General features: G+C 49.3%; 1 protein-coding gene across 1 annotated transcript in view; it reads left to right on the top strand.

Annotated features, from left to right (window-relative positions):
- The first annotated feature begins 11,981 nt into the window (after window positions 1-11,981).
- Window positions 11,982-23,568, top strand: part of LOC140902307 (very-long-chain 3-oxoacyl-CoA reductase) — a 31,475-nt gene continuing 19,888 nt past the window's right edge. The window contains exons 1-6 of the mRNA XM_073322259.2: window positions 11,982-12,301; window positions 15,210-15,256; window positions 15,387-15,462; window positions 15,963-16,073; window positions 17,062-17,129; window positions 22,214-22,258. Coding sequence (XP_073178360.1) covers window positions 12,130-12,301; window positions 15,210-15,256; window positions 15,387-15,462; window positions 15,963-16,073; window positions 17,062-17,129; window positions 22,214-22,258 — 519 coding nt within the window. The 5' untranslated portion in view covers window positions 11,982-12,129. The remainder of the gene's footprint in view (window positions 12,302-15,209; window positions 15,257-15,386; window positions 15,463-15,962; window positions 16,074-17,061; window positions 17,130-22,213; window positions 22,259-23,568) is intronic.

The raw sequence follows: 23,568 nt of genomic DNA, 5'->3' as shown, positions 1-23,568 counted from the left end.
CTTCAGGGAGTGGTGACATCCCCTTCTTTCTCTCTCTGTTTTCTTTTCTACCTCAGGTATTCACCTTTGATAACGTATGTTATGTTGGTTTAGGCTGTCCTTGGGTAGATATCACTATTGGTCAATAAATAACTTTTATGGTTAAGCTGGTTGCTTCTCTCTCCCTCTGAACTTTACTCTTTTGTGTTTTTGGCTTCCCACATTTACTCTGCAGCTTCTTTTACCTCCGCTAAAGATCCCTGTAGTGCCCAAAAATACCGTGGGGTTTGCTCATCAAGTGGGTTACGACCCGTACAAGTGTGAGGTGAAAGTGGGACAGGGACGTGTTAAACCTCTGGCACATAAGGGGGGGCAGCTGAAAGTGCTGCTCAGCCCAATCTATTGAGACCAGGGCCACATAAGGGTGACAGCTTGAAGGTGCTGCTTAACCCAGCCCATTGAGGACAGGGACAGATAAGGGGATCAGCTTGAGAGTGCTGATTGACCTGGTCCGCTCAGACGTGGGTGTGCATGTGTGCTCCTCTAGTTCTAGGGCTGGAGGAACCCGGTCCTGGGGAACCGAGGTCCGGCAGGCGAGCTCCATGGGGAGGGGACTTGCAGAAGGAAGGAGTAGAGCTCCATATGAACACACAAGTGACATAAGCAGCACATTAATAGAATTACAGAACCCCCACCCCCAGAACAGTAACCCTAATAAATGAGCATACCCCAAAGTAGTGGGCATATCTGGTAACACCCCTCTGGCGGAGAGGGGAATTGAACCCTACCCACAGCCCAGGTGAGGGCTCTAACCACTGGGATAAAAATTATAAGGTGGGCACTGGCATCATCACCACCACCACCTTATCCTCCGGACAGGCTCAGGCCCTGTGTGTGACTTAGGCAACCAAACACTGGTCTTCCCCTGGTTTGTGACTCACTCTGGGGCTTAGGGCAGAGGTAGGCGTCGGGATGCCTAGAGTGAGGCAGCAGTATGCATGCCATGGGGCAGAAATAGAGGGCTCTTTGACCCTGAAAACTTAGACCCTGAGTGAGTTCAGGTACCTACAGGATTCAGCAGGAGTTGTGGATTGCAGGGGAGCCAAAACTGGGACATGGTAGATTCCAAGGCCAAGGAGTGACCATTGTGATCATCTAGTCCAACCTCCTGTATCCCATAGGATGTCCCCCAAACAATTCCTAGAGCAGATCTTTTAGAAAAACTGCCAATCTTCACTTAAAAGTGTTCAGTGATGGATAATCCACCACAGCCCTTGGTAAATTGTTCCAATGGTGAATTACTCTCACCATTTAAAAATGTAGCCTTGTGTCCTGTTTGGGGCTCAGGTACCTAAGTACCTTTGTGGCTTTGGGCCTTGTGGGAAATATAGTATGTGATCCTCCAATTAAAGATTGTATCTCACACACACGGCATTTACTAAAATTTGAGTGCTTGACTTTGTAAGTCTAGTGTTCATTTTAAATGTAACATCCTGAAATTTAAAAAAAGCCAATTGAAAAAAAAATTCCATCATGTGGAACCACATTGACCTTCTGCATGGAGCATCAGCAGGGTTGTGTCCTTTTGGACCCACTGCAGACCTCTACTACCTTAGCTAACAGAGTAACTAGTGGCAGCAGGAGGCCATTATCCTTTAGGTAAGGGATAAAACATGCTTTCAGAGTAACAGCCATGTTAGTCTGTATTCGCAAAAAGAAAAGGAGTACTTGTGGCACCTTAGAGACTAACCAATTTATTTGAGCATGAGCTTTCGTGAGCTACAGCTCACTTCATCGGATGAAGTGAGCTGTAGCTCACGAAAGCTCATGCTCAAATAAAAGTGAGCTGTAGCTCACGAAAGCTCATGCTCAAATAAATTGGTTAGTCTCTAAGGTGCCACAAGTACTCCTTTGCTTTTTGCGAAAACATGCTTTAGCGGCAAGTTTCCCAGCTATTTGCTGAATGCAGAAGAATATCGCGACTCAGGAATGATGGGCACATAAGTGAGTCACAAACCAGGGGAAGACCAGTGTTTGGTTGCCTAAGTCACACACAGGTTCTGGAGGAGGGCGATATGATTGCATGGGGAAGCGGGGAAGAAGGACACTCCACTATGGATCCAGCCTTTGGAAAGACACAGGAAAGGGTGAGCTAAAGGAGTTGTGAACCATGCAGCGGCTCCCAGGTGATACAAGGTATGATTGTTCCCAGGACTGTGAGTCACCTTGTTACTCCCTGCCTCCAGTGGTCGCTTGGTGTCAGCTCCCTGACACTACAGCCCTTTGGCTACTCAAGCACTCTCACTGGGCTATGCCAGCCCCTCCTTCGCCCTGTATGTTAATAATCAGTGTGCCTCAAACCCTTTGAATTGTTCTCTCTGATATCCAGCCCCAACACTGGCTACTCACAGAAATTCCAGATCCTCTGACCTCAGAGGAGCATTGTGCCCCCATGTACCAGTTTTATCTTAAACCACCACTCCCGTAAACCACACAGCACTTATGATAAACTTTGTTTTATTAAGTAAGAATAAAGATTTAACTAGAAACAAGAGCGAGTGATGGAAACAAATTGTTACAGTACAAAAAGTCATAAGTGTAAACCCACGTTTGTGTTTTATCAGTGGTTAACTTTCCTACATAATACAGTAGATTTCCCCCCAAATTCAGTCTTTTGCAGAGCTGGCTGGTTTCAGACAAATCAGGATCTGAGCATTTATGAAAGCCTCTGGCTCCTCAAGGGGTTTCCTCAGTGAATGGATACAGAATGTCTTTCCCTGCACTCTATTATACTGAAAAAGAGTCTTTTGTTTCTATTCAAAGCCAGGGCAAAGCTCTGTTTTAATGTTCTTTTACCTCTAAGAGGTTTCAATTGTTTGTCTTTGCCTCTGATGGTTTCCCATTCAAGGTCATAGTCATGGGCCCTAAGTACCATAGGCCAGGGGAGGCTAAGCCTCTCCAAACAGCCCAGCGTGGCCCCGCCTGGGGCTAGGGTGGCCTGTGGCTGGGATTTAGGCTGGCTGAGACCACTGCTTGCACCACCCACCTGGTGCTCTGGGGTCGTGCTGCCTGCCCAGTGCTCCAGAGTTGGGACAGGGGAGCTGGTGGCCGCAGTGGGAGGGCTCTGAGGGGGAGGGGGAAGGCCTCAGGCAGAAGAGACAGGGCCAGGGGCTAGCCTCCCTGTAGCCAGACAGCCAGCCCCCCCTCTCAGACCAGCATTGCTGGGAACACAAGGGAGCCAAAACAACAGGGCACTTAACATCAATTCCAGCACAGCCTTTGAAGCTGTGAGAAGCACAGGTGTGCTGCTACAATGTGCCTCTGGGAACATATACAAAGATTAGGCTCCCAGCAGACAGAGAGGCTGTGACAGACATGGCTCTTAGCCCCTACTAAATAGCGTGATGCACACACCCCAACATCCTAGGTGGGAAAATATTTACCCTAATAAAAGGAATGTCCAGTAGTCGAAACTTATTGTTTCTCTCCCTTGCAAGTGTAAACTACTCTTGCGAGAGCTGGCGTCACCCAGACAGACCAGCCTCAATTTGGCATAAGAAAGAAGAAAGAGAATAAAGGAGTACAGAGGTATAAGTAAGGGACCTACAGCACCATGATTTTTGAGTGCTTTTCACTATCTATCTGCTGGTCAGATAAGTGACAGCCTCCCAAGGCTTCTGCAGCTAAGAGGGTCCCTACGCCTTGTCCCTTATTCGTCTTTCCGCGGAATTGAGTGACCGATCCTGGCTGGGCACCGCTGGAATCGAGAGATGCAAGGAGGGTAAGAAGCACCCACACCTGATCTCCTATCTTTAGTGTACACATATTTTGAAATAGAGCTCTATACTTTGTTTTCTTTCTTTGGGATTGTGGCTTCAGTTTTGTAACTTCTTTGTGTGTGTAAACATCTCTACATTTAAATAAGTAGGCACTAGCAATTTTGTAACCACATGATTAGAATCTAGTTTAATAAATTTTGGTAACCATTTGTGCATAAGCCTGACTTGTTTCTCTGGTTTACTGTAAAGCAGCCAACACAATTAAAGAACCTCAGCCGTTTTGGCTCTAAAGCCTGGCCATTAGGTGAGAGTACTAAGAGCCTAGCGTTGAGTTGTGCCGCCTCCACGGGGCAAACTCTTGGGGCACCTGTCAGTCAATCCTGGCTGCCCACTGCGAAGGAGCTCTGAGCTCTAGCAGTTAAAGTCACGGGTGTTTAGGACCTTGGGGCATCTGGGCTGCCCGCCACAAAGGGACAGTGCGTCCTAGCGGTTAAAGTCACGGATGGTATAAAACGGGCATAGTTGGCACCTCACCAAACATCCTTGGCCATCAGCTAACACTCCCCCAATGGGTTCACACGCTGCCCATGGTCATAGTATTGTGCAAGGCTAAATGGTTGAACTTTGCATTGCATCATCCGCCAGACAGGCCAAGGGACAACTGCCCATTGCCTGACTGGCCCATTACTTAGACATCCTGGTGACTAATCTTTACTTTTTACTCTAAGCCCACAAAGCACACATCCAGTATAAATACATTATCCCTTAAATATTACTGTGATGTTGCACTCTATATGATTTTATGATGAGTGTAAATATAATGTAATTAAAATATGTTTCATGCAAAAAGTCCCTTGTAAGGTATCATTACAAAGCTTATAATCTACTGAGTGTGGTCATCCTATTTGTATAAATGTATCACTCTTGTATCTGAAACTAGAAATATGAAATATAACTCTGAGGGCCTATTGTAATTGTGCAAAGTGTGGGCCATTAATGGTGGTTTGGAATCTTGATGGCTCCCATCAGCCAGGACAATTGACTGTGGATGGCTCTGTTTGCACGCAGACCTTCCTGTGAGTCAGGCTGGAAGGAATGAAGGCTTGGTCTTACAGCGACATATGACCATGTCACCTGGTACTGAAATCCATCTTAAACCTGGTGCTTTTCCATTGGAGGGGGTGGGGGGGACCCAGAGAGACAAAAGAATTCCCACCTTGTGCCAAAGCTATATAAGGGGGTGGAACAGAACAAAGGGAGGAGCCATCATGAGAAATCCCCTACCTACCACCTGAGCTGGAACAAGGGCTTTACCGGGGAAAGGACTGTGCCCAGACTAGGAAGGCATCCAGTCTGTGAAGGAAACTTATTGAAACATCTCTAAGGCTGAGATTTTATCTGTATTCAGTTTTTATTACTATACTAGACTTAGGACTTGCCTGTTTTATTTTATTTTTTCTTGCTAATTCACTTTGTTCTGTCTGTTACTACTTGGAACCACTTAAATCCTACTTTCTGCATTTAATAAAATCACTTTTTACTTATTAATTAACCTAGAGTATGTATTAATACTTGGGAGGGCAAACAGCTGTGCATCTCTCTCTATCAGTGTTATAGAGGGTGAAGAATTTATGAGTTTACCCCGTATAAGCTTTATACAGGATAAAACTGATTTATTTAGGGTTTGGACCCCATTGGGAGTTGGGCATCTTAGTGTTAAAGACAGGAATACTTCTGTAAGTTGCTTTCAATTAAGCCTACAGCTGTTAGGGGACGTGGTTCAGACCTGGGTCTGGGTTTGCAGCAGGCTAGCAGGTCTGGTTCAAACCAGGCACGGCACTGAAGACCTACGCTGCCAGGGCAGGAAAGCAGGAGGAGAAGGAGTCTTGGCACATCAGGTGGCAGCTCCCAGGGAGTTTCTGTTATCCAAACCGTCACAATTACTTATACATACAACTCCCAATTATTATGAATCTTGACAAGTAAAGAGTACTTTGTAGGTCACCTTACACGTTACACTTTATGGATAAATATCCTGCAAGATATAGGGAGGAGGGATAGCTCAGTGGTTTGAGCATTGGCCTGCTAAACCCAGGGTTGTGAGTTCAATCCTTGAGGGGGCCATTTAGGGATCTGGGGCAAAAATTGGGGATTGGTCCTGCTTTGAGCAGGGGGTTGGATTAGATGACCTCCTGAGGTCCCTTCCAACCCTGATCTTCTATGATTCTATATGATTCCATGAAGATGTGTTTGGTGTGTAAGTTCCCCCCACACACACCCACCAGGGATGTGAGTCACATCAGCTCAGGTGTAAAATCCCTGAAACCTGGTGCTGTGACCAAGGGTGCAAGCTCATGGCCTGCCCTCAGTGGGAAAGCAGAGGCAGAGCTGACCCTGCAGCCAAATGTGGGGAAACACAGGAAGGAAAGCAGGACTCCCAAACATCTTTGTCCAGCCCAGGGGTGAGAGAAGCCCCAGTGAAGGATAAAGCAGCCAGAAAGCTGGTGCTGGTAACAGACACCTTGTCAGAAGGGTCCTGCCAATGTGCGGGAGCATCCTGCCTCACCAGAGCCCCAGAAATATGACCAACCTTGGAGGGGGACAAACCTCCACTGATTACCCTTTGGTTGGGGTAGGGAGTGACACCCCAGGCTGCAACCAAGATGGCTGACACATGGAAGAATGTGGATTCACTGCCTGGCAGATGAGCAGGAGAAGGTAGTGGCCAGACCCCAACCCAGTTTCAAACCTGAAGGTGCTGAGGTGACAGGAAAGCCCGGAGGTACATGAAAACTCCAAAGCTGCTCCCTGCTAGTGTCATCTAACAGCCAAGACCTTAGGGAGGAGCATCAGCAGAGAAGCCAGCAAACAGAGCTGAAAACAGGGGAGTTTGAGTGGAAGTTTGTAAGGAGACTTTGGGGGAGGGTGTGGGGGGTGTTCTGGTTTTGTGTGATTTCTTTTCCCCTGGACAGGAGCTGAGGTGGGAAGTCTATGTCAGATATAGAGGCTCCAGAGGTAGTGACCCAAGGAACGGAAGAGACCATGAAGATGACTGGATGTAGAAGCTGTGGGATGTACGTTATCCGGGTGTGGGTACCTGAAAAGAGTTTCGTTTGTCTGAAGTGCTGGAGCTGACGGAAGAGAAGATGAAAAGTTTGGAGTTGCAGGGTGCAACTCCAGACTTTACTTGCAGGTAGAAACTATGGTTGAGTTTCAAAGGGGATTTGAGCAAACGATGGAGGGAAAGCAAGAGGAGGCCGAAGGGAAAACTCAAAACTCGCAGGTGCAAGTGAGACTGGAAAACTGTGAGGGTAGACTGCTGGATGAGGAAAGTCGCCAGCGGAAGCATGTGACTACGAGAACCAGGCAGAGGAAAAAAGACTGGCTAGTGAAGGAGAAATTGAGCTCAGAAATAGGGCTGCTGAGTTAGAAAATGAAGAAGGGGCACAGCAGGCAGTAATAGAAGGTGGGAGGGCAAGGAAGAAGAGTAGACGGGCTAGTCCTACAAGAAGAGGGGAAGAGTCAGTGAAGATTGCCAGAGTTCAGAGCCCCAAGAGGATAGAGAATGACTCACAGAAGATAGGAAGGGGGAACAAAAGAGAAGGACAAACAAGAAGAGGAATAATCAGAGTATCAAACCAACACCAGAAAGAGGCAGGACTACATGACTGGGGAGAGGACTCTCTACCAAGAAGAGCACACAGACCAGTCAGAGCTGATCTGGAGAACACCAAGGTATGCTGTCCGCTGGGAGCTAATATATGGGATGCAAACATAAGGCTGAAGAAGATCCTAATGGCAGCAGCAAATAATCCACTGATTGTCCTTCATCTAGGAACAAATGATACGGCTCGATTTTTGTTGGAATGCACCAAGGGAGACTGTGCCAGGCTGGGGAAGATGATTAAATAAATGGAGGCTCTGGTGACTTTCAGAGGGATTCTATCTGTCCCTAGAGGAGGAGAGTGAAGGCCAGACAAGATTATGACAATCAACAGATGGCTCAGGCAGTGGTGCTATAAGGAGGGCTTTGGGATGTTCGACCACTGGCAGCCATTCACGGACAGAGAACTGTTCTCATAGGAGAGACTCCATCTGAGTAGGGAGGGAAATAGACTTCTTCTGGGATGGAAGTTGGCACAACTGATTAAAAGAGTTTTAAACTAGGAATTCGGGAGAGATACTCATAATCTCCAAGGTTGAGTCTAATATCATGTGTCTCCCTTAACATGGAGTCACAGACAGTCCCCTTGGGCATGCCACTCTATCTTGAAACCCAGGAAGCTTGACACTGTGATAGATGTTTCAGATGGTCACTTTACATAAAAAAAACCCTCAACAATATGCAGGTTACTCCAAGTCCCAAAGGACCAGTCTCTTAGCCCAGGTCAATAGCACTTCAGATCTCATACCAAAGACAAGGCCTGTAGCCAATCCTGTTATAAACGAATTAAAGATTTATTACTATGAAAAGAAATGAGAGTTATTTATAAGGTTAAAACTGGAAACACACACACAAATGAGTTACCGTCTTAGATTTTAAAAGGTAATATAAGCTTCTACAATAAGCAGTTCTATGTCTTTTAGGGCTGACCCATGTGAAGCAGCAGGGGGATTTGTGACATACCAGGGCACAATCCAGACTAGTAGGGGACTGTGACACCCCTACCCTGCAACCTTGGGTGCCTTAGTTACAATGCCTCACTGAAGTAGCTCCCACCTGGGCCCCGCACAAACAGGTGCAAGCCACACCCTCATTGTGTGTGTGTGTGTGTGTGTAACTGCAGCCTGCCAGCTACACCCTGGCTCTCATCAGCCTTGATTATACTGCAGGGTGAATCCAACACACCCCCAATCCCAGATCTTCCCCAGAAATGTAGGTCCCATACTGCCCAGCGCTCTCCTAGACAATACAAATATATTAAGTCCTTTAAGATAATAGTATGCCATCTTAAACCCTCAAATAGTTACACAGACACTTCAATTTAAATATACCAAATTAGATAAAACAGTAAAACAAAATTATTAATTACAAACAGATTTTTAGTAAGAATAAATAATGAGGCATAAAAGTCAGAAATGATTACAAGAAAAATAAAGACAAAATGTTTACTAGTGCCTTACTTAAACTATATTATATTCCAGCAAATTTCTCACCACATGCTTCCAGCAAGATTACTGACCAAACTCTTCAGGTCAGGACCCCACCCATATGATGGACAGGGAGAGAGAGGGGTGTCTGCCCATTCTTTTATAGTCCTGTCCCCCCTTTGAGAAGCATTTCCAGCTGGGAGCAAGGCAACAGGCAGTTTGATGACAAAAGGAAACTCCATTTGTATCTTCCTAAAAAGTGGATTTTGTCCCTGCCAAAGAAAGGCTACTTAGCAGGTAAAGGCTGAGGCATCAGCTTGCCCTTTGTCTCAGAGGAACTGTTTAGGAAACATAGGTCAGTCATGATTTCAGCTTATGTTTATAATTTTACATATAATGTTGCTATGGGCATTTTACCATAATATTATTGGTCTGCAAGTTTTCATGTATCTCTATCCTGATATAATGTAGTAGCAAACATTTACATTGTGTATACGCTTGTAACTAAATAACCCATCAAAGGAGAAAGAAGGCTTGTAGAATGTAAATGAAAAACTCTAAGAGAAAAGACCTAATTTCAAAGTGAGTGGTCATTGTATGTGATGATTTGATGTCTAAGACTCTAATGCATTCCTCACTCTGTCATCAAAGGAAAAGCTCATGTGGGTAATGACCTTGTCAGCTTGTTTTCTGTGAGAAGAAGCTACATGTATGGATTCAGGGGAAAATCCTTCACCTCTACACTGTTTGAACTCTTACAGGGAAGTGTACCAAATGCAAAGCAGAGATCCCCAGAACAATCTGGGAAGCCTGAAAAGACTTTTGGGAAACTGACAGTTTATTACATCACTGCCACCACTTGTAATTACAAACTGTGAGTCACCTGGACATATATTTTACCTGCTTTAATCTGTCAGTAACTCACTTCCTTGTCTTAGCTAATAAACCTTTAGTTAGTTAACTTTAGAATTGGCTACCAGCACTGTCTTTGGTACAAGATCTAGAGTACTAATTGACCTGGGATAAGTGACTGGTCTCTTGGGACTTGGAGCAACCTAATGTGGTGTGATTTTTGGTTTAAGTGACCTTTTATCACAAAGTCCAGTTTGTCTGGGTAGCAAGATAGACTGGAGATTCTAAGGGGACTGTCTGTGACTCCATGGTAAGGCTGGCTAGCAAGGTGTCTGCTCTGTTTTCTGACAGTCTGCCCTGACATAGGCACTCACAGTTGTGAGTCACTCCAGACAGCTCCCACTGTGGATCAGATGAGTCTGAGCCCATGACATTACAATGGGACATGTACATCAGTGCCTGGGGTTACAGGGGGTTCTCGGGGAAAAATTTCCTAATGGCGGACAGAACTGTCCCTAGGGACCCTGGGCAGCCCGGGGCCAGCAGCCCGGAGCCCCTGGACTTCCAAGAGCTAAGCAGATCAAAGCAAGCATCTCTATCACACTGAGATTTAAACTTCAAGACTCCTTATACGAAATAGAAAAGGAGGTGGATATTTTTTTGCTGTTTTTAAAATGAAATAGGCAGCTAGTATTGGTTTTAAATTATTATGAAGAACAAGTTTGAGCTTTGTTGTAATGTGCGTTGTTTGCCTGGACTGCTCAAGACCTGAATGCTTGTGTTGGAGGAACCCTTTGAGTTGGCTTCTTAAATCCCTTCCTGCTGTTTCACATCTGATACTCCCTGATGACACGTAGGAGCCAGAGGCGCCAGTACGGGGGGGCGACGAGGGTCGCGTGTCGCCCCTGCGTCGGCATGCCCCCCCGGGGTCCCTCCCCCTTTTTTTCTGGCAGTCCCCATGCCCCCCCCCCAGTTTTCCAGCGGTGCCCCCCCCCCCCCCAGACCCCAGGGTGTGCAGGGGCTTCGCCCTGCACCCTTTTTTTCTACTGGCGCCTCTGATAGGAGCCTTGTCTTATAACAGGCTTAATCAAAAGTGATACAAGCCACAAAAGTGAGGTCTTGGAAGATCTTAGCTGTTTTCATAATGTAATAAAAATACTGTCATGATAAATAATAATTAATAAATAGTGTGCAATAAGCATCTCATAAAAACACATTTTATATTTCCAAGATCACTGCTTTTATAATTTATGCTGAAGTATGAGGGAGAAAATCCCTGGGAATATTCATTTTTAGGAAGGGGTTCATGAGACTTCACATTTTAGTGAAAGGGGTTCGTGGGTTGTTAAAGTTTGGGAACCACTGTGCTCGGGCACGCTGTGCCCCAGAGGAGCTGACCGTGTGATCATTTTCCTCTGAAAATTCAATCACGCAGTTCACTCTTTGAGTGAGCTACAGGCTGCTTTCCAGGCTGGGCAGGTGATGGCTGAGCCCCTCAGTCCCAGACAAACTCCAAGTCCTCCACCCTTGGGTAGTATACTCATTTATGCCTGGTCTGCCTACAAATGTTGCATCTCAGGTCTTTGGGCTCCCTTGGTGGGGGTCTACCAGGACTGGCTGCCTTCCACCCCACTCACTTTGGGTTTACCCAAATCTCACTGCTCCAGAGCCTCCACTAATTTTCCTTCCCAGGACCTAAGCCTGGACCAGTCGCCTTGAGTCTCTGTTCATAGCCGGACCCACTGTCCACAAGCTGAAGGCCGGTGTACGTGAATCCTTACATGCTCGCTCCGCTGACCATGGTTTACGCTCAGGAAACCTATTCCACAGAATTGCTCTGAGTCTAAACCCATCAGGTCATACAAAGATTCCAGGATAGTGACACTGGCCCATTTCACCACTTGTGCGACAACTTCTCCACCATGGTGCCAACCTCCCATCTACCTCGCCCCTCCCTTAGTTTGCACACCAGGACACCCTTTCTTCTGGGCCTCAGGTAACACGAGGAACCAGTCTCTTTTGACCTGTTCCCAGCACCAACCCGTCCCATCCAGTGGGCTACGAACCGCAGGTGCGTGGGCCCCCAGTTAAGGGAGCCAGACTACACCGCCCGCGTGCAGGGGAGATTTTAGTTCCCCTCACAGACCTTCCCAAAGGGGCTGAGGGAGGCACCTGTGTCTCCAGGATCAGGGAGGCCGATTTTTGGGTGCACTTGCCCCGCGCCCCCACGGGAGGCAGGGCCCAGGAACAAACTGTAACGCCTGGATAGGAGAGAAACTCCTTGTAGCCAGCGGCTGCAGCGGCGGGGCTGGAAGGTGCAGGGAGCGGCCGCGGCCCGCCCCGGGGACGGCTTAGCCAATGGCCCGGGAGCCGAGGCGGCTGGGCGGGGAGCCCGGAGCGCGCTGGCTCCCGTAGCAGCCGCGGGACGATGGACGGCGGCGCTGCGGGGCTGCCGGCCGGGGGGCTGCCCGCGCTGGGCGCCCTGGTCGCGCTCGGGCTGCTGCTGCGGGCCGCCTGGGCGCTGGGCCAAGCGGTGTGGACCCCCCTGCTGGCGGCGCGCGGGAGGGGCGCGGAGCTCGCCAGCTTCGGAGCCTGGGCGGGTGAGCTGGGCCCGCGGGGCCTGGGGAGGGTCTGGCCGGCCCGCCCCCCCAGTGATGGCCGGCGGGGGGCGGCGGGGCGGGGCTGGCGGCTCGGAGGGGGGAGGCTGCGCGGGCCGTTCCCCCCCCCCGCCCGGGGGCTTGGCAGGGCGGCTGGGCTGATGGCTCCCCCCCCCCCCCGGGGGCTGCCTGGGGTAGGGGTGGGACTGAGGGGGCTTGTACACACTGGCATTTATGGCGACATAATTTGAAGACGCCGCCCCCTGGGCGAGCTACGTTACCCCGACCCCAGCGCCTGTGTAGCCAGAGCTGTGCCGCGGGAGGTGGTTTTAATATGCCGGGGGGGGGGGGGGGGGGGGAGAGCTCTCTCCATCTTCACCAGCTGCGCCATTAGCTTCTCATGTACTCTGGCCTTGAGTTTCCCGGCTCTGGAGCTGGGGGAGGTGCTGATTGCTGCTGGCCGGGCAGGTTCCTGCTCGCAGGGCTTCAGGCATGAGGCAAACAGGTGCCCCGTCAGTTCTTGTTGAACCCCAGGACCGATGCCACCAGGCACACGAACCAGCTGGAAGCCCCAGCGGGCTGGGGGGATGGCCAAGGTCAGGGGCTCCATGACCCAGCCAAACGGCCTGGGGGATGCTGGCCCAGTGGAGAGGCCAGTGTCCGGGGCATGGGGTAGAAAATATCCGGAGGAAACATTTCCTATCTTGCTGAGGTCAGAAACTAGACTCCTGCAGCCTCCAGTTAACGGAGCTCTTTGTCCTTCTGGGGGCTATAAAACGAGGTCCAGGCCCTTTACTAGACCTGAAGGCAACAGACTGGGAGCCAGGGTCTCAGGTTTCCCCCACAGCTGTATTGCCAAACCATCCTACTGCAGCTGCAGCTGATAACTGGAAAAAAAAGAGCATTTTTGCTTCCTCAGCAAAATAAGCTGTAGCCGAAAAGCACATTTATGTTGATATAACTGCATCTAATGTAAGGCTTTTGCTGGTATATCAAGGTCACTCTAAATTCTCAGCCCTAGCCGACATTTCTTTGCTGCAAAAGTTTCTAGTGTAGCCCTAGCCTCAGTGTTGCCAAAACTTCTCATGTGGGGTGTTTTTCTCAGAGTCTCAGCTCCTGGAATCCTGTAATCACAGGAGAATCTCCACTCTCCTCAAATTCAAAAGTAGTTTCTAGCCCTTGTGGTTACAGAGAAAAGCTTGGAAAAATAGCCTAAAGCCTGGAGACCAGAAGTCAAAGTGAGAGAGAACCCAAAATTCATCATGGCTGATAAATCACCAGCTTTTTTTATAAAATGCTTTATTTGGGGGGGGGGGGGCTTACTCATGATCTTTGAAGGCCTCGGGCTGGTGGTATTGCAGACTTGCTGTAGAACTTGGCCCTGCCTGTAGCCTCCGAGGTATGTTGCTGCTGTTGTCCGCATTGTGGGTACCGCCAGTTCAAGGACTGGAGCCCCATTGCGCTCGGCACTATACACAGAGCTGATCCCCAAGAGCTTCCAATCAATAGTTCTTCTGTTGCCCAGAGAAACTATGTAGACTAGACCTGGATTTCCTGTGTCATAACAAGCAGGAGAGTGTCTGCCTGTGTGGAGTCCCTTTCTGATTGTCTCTACACATCGGGAAGGGGCACAGAGCCTCTGCACCCTGGTCAGGCTCCCTGGGAGGCTCTTTATCTCATTGGCCCAATGAGGCATGTTCGGGTTGTTCATTCACTTCATTCCTGGAAGCCCCTGGGAAGGGAGTGAGACTGGCAGCCAACTTGCCAAGCAACATTCCTTAGGGGCAGGGGGCTAGAACCAGCACCTCAGGCTGCCAGACATGCTGCTCAGCAGGGCACAGGGGCTCCCCGCTGTCTGCTGTACTCTGAATGCTGGGCTCTAGACACAGAACCTGAGGTGTGGAGCCTCATTCTCCATGGCCCCTTGGGTCACCAGTAACACTGTGCAAAGTGGGTGAGTGGGGTGGAGAACGGAGACCAGTAGAACCAGGGAGAGTCCCCACCAGACCACACTAGGCTCCCTGCCAAGGGGGAGAGGGACACCGCCACTGATATCCTCTCTGGGGGGGTTGGGGGAAGGAAGGCTCGTACTGGGGGGACCCACACATGGAGTGCTCTGCTGGGGTGGACAGGGGCTGAGTGTTCCTGCCTCATGGAAGCAACCTAGCCTGCCAGAAGGCAGGAAGTAGTGGGCCAGGAAGGGGGAGGTTCCAGTCTGCCCCCTACCAACATTAGGTGGGTAGGCCTGACACTGTCTGCCCAGGTAGGTATGGGACTGTAGTTCAGGGATTATAGGGCTGTAGGGGGCTCACATGGGGGTGAGCTAGAGCTCCAGATTGCCTAGTTGGGCCCTGTCTGAATGCTCCACTGGGCTGTCGCTCAGTAGAGCTTGGGCCTATTCTCCCCAAACTGGGCTCTGCTCCTCCCTTCTGGCCGGTGGGCTCCACAGGTCAGATGGGTGGAGGAGCTGGGGCAGGGGCAAATCAGTGGCGGTGACTCTGTGAAGTACCACCGGTTTGTGGCAGCAGAGTGAAAAGTCACTGCAGCTCTATGTCGTTAGGGTTGAAAGACACTTACCGTTTAAAACCAGTGGGGTGTTGCCAATGACCTCAGCAAGGGTTGTCCTAGGGATTGGAACTCCCCCAGGTTCTCAGTATTTTGGGGTGATCATGAAGTACCCCAGACGCTGTCTCACCAGAACCTATAGAGAGGGACTCTCCCTCCCTGCTCTGGGATTGAGGGGCCTAGCATTGATCCAGACCCTAGATAGGGTGTCCCCCTCCCTGCCCCATGGAGCTTGCACCAAACCATGCTGGGGAGTGTGTGCAAGGCATGCAAATTCCCCAGGGGAGCGGTTCTCAGCTACTGGCCTAAGGAGGCATTTACAGCCTGTACCTCTCTCCTCTTGCAGTGGTGACTGGAGCTACATCTGGGATTGGAAGAGCCTATGCCCACGAGGTAATAACCAGTGCTACTTTGGATCAGCTTGGCACAAGGGTGAAGCTGACCCAGGAATAGCTGTGAGGCAAACTGAGTAGATTTAGGGCTTCCCAGATTTTCCTGAGTTCCCACCTTAATTGTTTTCCAGCTTGCCAAGAGAGGCCTCAATGTGGTGCTGATCAGCCGCTCTCTGCAGAAACTGAAGCAGGTGGCAGCTGAGATAGGTGAGTAAGACAGGCTGGGCAGGCTTCTGCTTGTGAGTGGGGTCTCTGCGAACACCTGTGTGGATGCCAGGGGAGTTGGGCACCTAGGCAGTTAGAGTGGGACTCTTATTTGGTGTCACCTTGTAGCTGCATTGTTACCAATGCACAGTATTAGAGCTTGGGGTGAGTGAAGGGGTGGAAGGTGGGGTCTGGCTTGTGCCGTTAACCCAGACCCTGCTGCCTTCCCTCCTACCACTCCCAGGGGTTCTATTGCCACTAGACCAGGCCTTATGCTCCCGCCCGCAGCTCAATTGGTGCAAGCCCAGGCTCCCTCCCTTTCCCTCTCTCAGGGACCTGTTGCAGCTAGCCTAGATCCACACACACACCCCCCATTTCCTCTCTGCCCAGAGGCTCTGTCACCCTGAACTCAGAGCCCACCCGCTCCCCAGCCCTGCCTTCTCCTCTGTTTTCTCCCCAGCCCCTCCCCAGGGTTCTAATCTTGCTCTGACTTTGCTTTCCAGAAGAGCAGCATGGCCAAAGCACCAGAGTTATTGAAGCTGATTTCACCCAGGGGCCAGAGATCTATGACTCAATCCAAACCGCCCTGCAGGGCCTGGAGATTGGCATTCTAGGTAAATTGGCTCTTGGGTTTTGTTCTGTTTGTCTTTGCAGCTGCCCTGGCCTGAAACATACCTTGGCCAGAAGCAGTGGGCCTGTGGCTGGAGCTTTCCCAGGGAGATGGCAGATGTCATGCTCTCCATTCCAGTGTCTGTGCAGTTCCCAGTGGACTGCGCCCAAGTTGGGCTCAGAAATAACCTGGCCAAACACTTGATTTCCATTGAGCTAATGGGTCTGATGTAAACCTAACAGATGAACAAATTTTCCTGTAGTGTCTTCTGGGACTGGAGGCTGCCTTGGACACACGTGCACCTAACAGTGTCTTCTAGCTACACTCCAGGCAGGCACCCCTAACTAGTCTAGAGCCACGTGCTTGCTGCAGTAAGCTGTCTTCTTCATCCACTCCCACTTGCATTTCCTTCAGTCTCCAGCGTCTTCTGTCTCCCCCATCACATGCACTAAAATCCAAATGGACGCCACTGGTGGCTGCTTCTCCTCACGCCCTTTACTCTCTGAGGGGATGTCTGTGCTTCGAACTGGAGGTGTAAGTCTCAGCTCGAGGAGCTATGCCCATGCTGGCTCTGAGCTAGTGCGCTGAAGATAGTGTGTAGCTGTGGTAGTGTGAGCGGCGGGAGGGGCAAGCTACCCTAACACCTATGGTTTTGTGTGGTGTATGGTTTTGTAGGGCGGCTAGCTTCTACCACCGTGGCTACACCCTATTTTTAGCATGGTAGCTCAATCAGAGCTAGTGCTGGTATGTCTCCCTCAGCTGGGAATTATACCCCCAGCTCCAAGTGCAGATGTACACTATAGCAAAGATCCCAAACATGCCCCCCCATTTTTGGGAATAGTTGGATCCAAACCTCCCTGCTTGGGCCTGTCTGAACCTGGTTCTTTGGGTCCTAGCGACAGACTTGTATTGTTTCTAAAGTGCCAAGTGTTTCTACTATATGATGCTCATAATTCAGAACAGCTGGGCCTGATGCGTTATTCTTTTAACAGTGAACAACGTTGGCATGACCTATGCAGCAGAACCAGTGAATTTCCTGGATATCCCCAACATTGAGAAGGTTTGTCTTGTTCAAAAATTCTTGCTAGGCTGGTTTCCTGTCTTGCCGATGATCTGGTCTCCCTGGGAACCAGGGAGTAAAGCTGGGTCTGTGCTAAGTGGTACCAATGTTTTTTTAGTGCAATCATAGAATCATAGAATATCAAGGTTGGAAGGGACCTCAGGAGGTCATCTAGTCCAACCCCCTGCTGAAAGCAGGACCAATCCCCAACTAAATCATCCCATCCTTTGTCAAGCTTGACCTTAAAAATATCGAAGGAAGGAGATTCCACCACCTCCCTAGGTAATGCATTCCAGTGTTTCACCACCCTCCTAGTGAAAAAGTTTTTCCTAATATCCAACCTAAATCTCTCCTACTGCAACTTGAGACCATTACTCCTTGTTCTGTTATCTGCTACCACTGAGAACAGTCTGGAGCCATCCTCTTTGGAACCCCCTTTCAGGTACTTGAAAGCAGCTATCAAATCCCCTCTCGTTCTTCTCTTCCACAGACTAAACAATCCCAGTTCCCTCAGTCTCTCCTCATAAGTCATATGTTCCAGTCCCCTAATCATTTTTGTTGCCCTCCGCTGGACTCTTTCCAATTTTTCCACATCCTTCTTGTAGTGTGGGGCCCAAAACTGGACACAGTACTCCAGATGAGGCCTCACCAATGTCGAATAGAGGGGAACGATCACGTCCCTCGATCTGCTGGCAATGCCCCTACATATACATCCCAAAATGCCATTGGCCTTCTTGGTAACAACGGCACACTGTTGACTCATATCCAGCTTGTCATCCACCGTAACCCCTAGGTCCTTTTCTGCAGAACTGCTGCCAAGCCATTCTGTCCCTAGTCTGTAGCGGTGCATGGGATTCTTCCATCCTAAGTGCAGGACTCTGCACTTGTCCTTGTTGAACCTCATCAGATTTCTTTTGGCCCAATCCTCCAATTTGTCTAGGTCCCTCTGTATCCTATCCCTACCCTCCAGCATATTTACTACTCCTACCAGTTTAGTGCCATCTGCAAACTTGCTGAGGGTGCAATCCACACCATCCTCCAGATCATTTATGAAGATATTGAACAAAACCGGCCCCAGGACTGACCCTTGGGGCACTCCACTTGATACCAGCTGCTAACTAGACATGGAGCCATTGATCACTACCCGTTGAGCCCGACAATCTAGCCAACTTTCTATCTACCTTATAGTCCATTCATCCAGCCCATACTTCTTTAACTTGCTGGCAAGAATACTGTGGGAGACCGTGTCAAAAGCTTTGCTAAAGTCAAGGAACAACACGTCCACCGCTTTCCCCTCATCCACAGAGCCAGCTATCTTGTCATAGAAGGCAATTAGATTAGTCAGGCATGACTTGCCCTTGGTGAATCCATGCTGACTGTTCCTGATCACTTTCCTCTCCTCTAAGTGCCTCAGAATTGATTCCTTGAGGACCTGCTCCATGATTTTTCCAGGGACTGAGGTGAGACTGATTGGCCTGTAGTTCCCAGGATCCTCCTCCTTCCCTTTTTTAAAGATGGGCAATACATTAGCCTTTTTCCAGTCGTCCGGGACTTTCCCGGATCGCCATGACTTTTCAAAGAGAATGGCCAATGGCTCTGCAATCACATCCGCCAACTCCTTTAGCACTCTCGGATGCAGTGCATCCAGCCCCATGGACTTGTGCTCGTCTAGCTTTTCTAAATAGTCCCAAACCACTTCTTTCTCCACAGAGGGCTGGTCACCTCCTCCCCGTGCTGTGTTGCCCAGTGCAGTAGTCTGGGAGCTGACCTTATTCGTGAAGACAGAGGCAAAAAAAGCATTGAGTACATTAGCTTTTTCCACATCCTCTGTCACTCGGTTGCCTCCCTCATTCAGTAAGGGGCCCACACTTTCCTTGACTTTCTTCTTGTTGCTAACATACCTGAAGAAACCCTTCTTGTTACTTATAACATCTCTTGCTAGCTGCACCTCCAGGTGTGATTTGGCCTTCCTGATTTCACTCCTGCATGCCCTAGCAATATTTTTATACTCTTCCCTGGTCATTTGTCCAATCTTCCACTTCTTGTAAGCTTTTTTTTTGTGTTTAAGATCAGCAAGGATTTCACTGTTAAGCCAAGCTGGTCGCCTGCCATATTTACTATTCTTTCTGCACATCGGGATGGTTTGTCTCTGTAACCTCAATAAGGATTCTTTAAAATACAGCCAGCTCTCCTGGACTCCTTTCCCCCTCATGTTATTCTCCCAGGGGATCCTGCCCATCAGTTCTCTGAGGGAGTCAAAGTCTGCTTTTCTGAAGTCCAGGGTCTGTATTCTGCTGCTCTCCTTTCTTCCTTGTGTCAGGATCCTGAACTTGACCATCTCATGGTCACTGCCTCCCAGGTACCCATCCACTTTAGCTTCCCCTACTAATTCTTCCCGGTTTGTGAGCAGCAGGTCAAGAAGAGCTCTGCCCCTACTTGGTTCCTCCAGCACTTGCACCATGAAGTTGTCCCCTACACTTTCCAAAAACTTCCTGGATTGTCAGTGCACCGCTGTATTGCTCTCCCAGCAGATATCAGGGTGATTGAAGTCTCCCACGAGAATCAGGGCCTGCAATCTAGTAACTTCTGTGAGTTGCTGGAAGAAAGCCTCGTCCACCTCATCCCCCTGGTCCAGTGGTCTATAGCAGACTCCCACCACGACATCACCCTTGTTGTTCTCACTTCTGAACTTAATCCAGAGACACTCAGGTTTTTCTGCAGTTTCATATCTATCGAGGATGTAGAAGTGTGGTGTTCACAAATGTGCTAAAAGTCTAGTACAGCCAAGGGAATGTCGACTTTGAAAACATGTTAAGCGAGTTGAGTTAAAAGACTGGCCTACGGAATTGGGGGAGCTGTCACCCACTCCCTGACACCTCCCTCTTCCCACTTGCCTGGCTCAGGTGGATCTCAGTGCAGGGGAAAGAGAGTGCCCAGGGAATGGGCAGAGTTATTGTGACTGGGCTTTTCTTATGTGAAGAATTAGGTGACAGGTAAACATAGGGCATGTCTCCCTGGGGCATGCTGCTCAGCCTCTATTTCACATCATCTTTGGAGCCCAGTGTAACAAAGTCTCAAAGGCAATACTGAATTTCACCACAGAGTCCCCTTGTGGCTTTCATGTTATTTGACAATAAAATCTCTTTATCCCTTCACCTCTGTATCAAGGTGAGTCCCTTTGGACCCTTACCGTGGCTCACACTGTCCGTGCTGGTCCCACTCCACACCCTTAGCGACTGTCCTTTTGCCACTCTGTACAGAGAGACCCACCTCAGATCTACTCCGGTTCTTGGCCTCACACAGGAAGTACATAGAGCACTGCTTATATAGTCCCCACGGGCAATCACCTATCTGTCTCTCCAGAGCTTAAACTCTCAGAGATTATTTCCCAGAGTTCCCCACGCATCTCTCCCCCCCCCCCCCACTTTGGGGCTCTGGGCTTCAGTGACAGGATGGGGGTCTCAGGACTTGGGGGGCTGCAGGGGCTCTGGGCTTCGGGGGAGGGGGGACACCAGGGCTTCTGCAGGTTTAAAAAATATTTACCAGAGCTTCCCTCCAGACGGCTCCAGCTGAATTTAAGCCCTATGTCTCTCTTAGGGTTTTGTACTGCTGTCCATCACCATAGTATCTGAGTGTCTTCCACTTAAAAGCAATAGCAAAGTCCCTAGTGGATTTCATGGAGTCTCTGGCGCTTCTGCAGAACTGCCAATCTGAAGAGACCAATGGTCATGAGGATAGGGCATGCAAATCATGAGAATTTAAAGACCTCATCAAACCATAGTTTTTTAGTCTGCACTTTGACTTCATAACTTCCTCTGCTATTCTGCCCGTGTGTGTGTGAGAATTTCAGTTGACTTGACTGCACACAGAAGTGCATCCCTCTCCTTGGCTCCTCAGATGGATCTGCACTCATGCTCTCCCCACCTCTGAGACAGGCGAACTGCCAGCCGTTTCTTATTAGATCTCGACTCCCCCCCACCCTTGGCTCACTGACCTGGGGGTTGTCTCCTTCCCTGGACCCGGCAACACCACTTCCCCAACTACCCTCTCCACTGCCTCGTTGCCCCCTGAGGGCTTCTCCTCTCCCAAGTAGAAGTGTCCTGGAGTTGGCTCCCAAGTAGAGAAGTCTCAAGGCAGTGGGAGGCAGGGCCCTGTACTACCCGCCCCGGATCCTCTCTGTGCTCTCGGACCATACGTGAAGGCAGGGCTAAGTAGCAGGGCAGGTCTGTGTGCTCCCCACTAAGGCTGTCACCCACAGCTCTGCCCAGCCCTGAAAACTCTATGGGACTGGAGACAGGTTTCATTGTTAGTCTCTAAGGTGCCACAAGTACTCCTCATGTGTTTTTTATGGGACTGGAGGAGCTTCTTGCATCTTCACAACAGCTTCTCCTGCAGACACAAAATCCTGTGACTTTCAATTGGTTTGTGAGAATAGGCAACACTGGCCTTCCCCTGGATGCTTGGCGGGGAATCCTCTCCCTACTGCACCACTGCCATTTGATTCCCTCCATCTCCCATCTCTGTCCTCTGTACCCCCTTCAGCCTTTCGCCTGCCTCCACATCCTCTTGCGCCCCAACCAACTAAACCTGCCTCCTGCTCCCGTCAGTGCCCTGCTCTCCCTCATTCTCCCCAACCCTCGACAGTGCCCTGTCTAGCTCCCTGGGCCATAGAGTGGCAGCAATTTTGTCTGTGGGCCTGGCTTCAATCTCCTTGAGAACAGTGGGAGACGGCTTTTGAAAATGCCCCTAGGTGCTTATCTGCGTCTTCAGGTGCCAAAATACCTAACTGCCTAAGTAACTGTCGGATCTGATCACCCTTCCCCGTTTCCCGCCTAAGCTGTGTTAAACCTGCTGCTGTCTCTTTCTCTCTTTAGAGGGTGAGCTCTGTGGGACAGGGGCTGTCTCGATGTGTCGGTATAGTGGCTGGGGCTCTGAGTGCAACCCACCACAATAACCACGAGCATGTATATTGACAGAGATGTGTGCGCTAACCCATCCATGAGGGGTGGCATTCTCAGTGCTGTCCGTGACAATGGGGAAGGAGAGGTCATTATGTCTTTTCCTTTCACTCCCTCTCTCTTTAGACTCTGTCGGATATTGTGAATTGCAACATGCTCTCAGTGGCAAAGGTAAGTGAAATAGAGCTGGCAACCCTAGGCAGCTTCGGTGGCTTTCTCCTGTTTCTTTTACATGGGGCATGACATGAGGAACCGATAAACTCCTGGGAAACCGCAGGGGGTTACCCATACAAAATTCTCTGTTACTCACACACTCTAGGGGCACCCACTTTTACCCAGTTCCTAGGGCTCAGGCATAACCCTGTGGGTTTGCAGGAACTTTTACCAGTGAAAGAGCCTTACACAGTAATATCCTTATCCTCTATTTATTAACAATCACCAAAAACAGACTGCACAGGCTACACATACAGTGCTCACCGCTCCCAGTAAGACACATGAACTTTTCTTGATGGTCAGTCAGGATCAGGTCTGTCATAAATATAAAGGGAAGGGTAAACACCTTTAAAATCCCTCCTGGCCAGAAGAAAAATCCTTTCACCTGTAAAGGGTTAAGAAGCTAGGATAACCTCGCTGGCACCTGACCAAAATGACCAATGAGGAGACAAGATACTTTCAAAAGCTGGCAGGAGGGAGAAAAACAAAGGGTCTGTGTCTGTCTGGGTGATGCTTTTGCTGGGGACAAAACAGGAATGGAGTCTTAGAACTTAGTAAGTAATCTAGCTAGGTATGTGTTAGATTATGATTTCTTTACATGGCTGAGAAAATAAGCTGTGCTGAATAGAATGGATATTCCTGTCTGTGTGTCTTTTTGTAACTTAAGGTTTTGCCTAGAGGGATTCTCTATGTTTTGAATCTAATTACCCTGTAAGGTATTTACCATCCTGATCTTACAGAGGTGCTTCTTTTTATTGTTACTTCTATTTAAATTCTTCTTTTCAATAACTGAATGCTTTTTTTCATTGCTCTTAAGATCCAAGAGTTTGGGTCTGTGGTCACCTATGCAAATTGGTGAGGATTTTTATCAAACCTTCCCCAGGAAGTGGGATGCAAGGGTTGGGAGGATTTTGGGGGGAAAGACGTTTCCAAACAACGCTTTCCTAATAAAATAACCCAGATAAATGTTTGGTGGTGGCCGTGGAAGTCCAAGGGCAAAGGGTAAAATAATATTGTACCTTGGGGAAGTTTTAACCTAAGCTGGTAAAAGTAAGCTTAGGAGGTTTTCATGCAGGTCCCCCCATCTGTACCCTAGAGTTCAGAGTGGGGAACGAACCTTGACAAGGTCCGTCTGGGGGACTCTAGTTTCTGCATAGTGTCATTGGTATAGTGTTGAGGTCTGGGAGCTCTGATCTTTGGGGCTGTGTCCTGGAGTTGGTTCCCCAAGAACTTCCTTTTGGACCCCAGTTCATATAGTGAAATTTGAG

The sequence above is a fragment of the Lepidochelys kempii genome, chromosome 23, assembly GCF_965140285.1.
Source record: "Lepidochelys kempii isolate rLepKem1 chromosome 23, rLepKem1.hap1, whole genome shotgun sequence".
Classification (NCBI taxonomy): Eukaryota; Metazoa; Chordata; order Testudines; family Cheloniidae; genus Lepidochelys; species Lepidochelys kempii.
The sequence above is the reverse complement of the archived record's forward strand: the minus strand, read 5'-3'. Positions and strand labels throughout refer to the sequence as shown.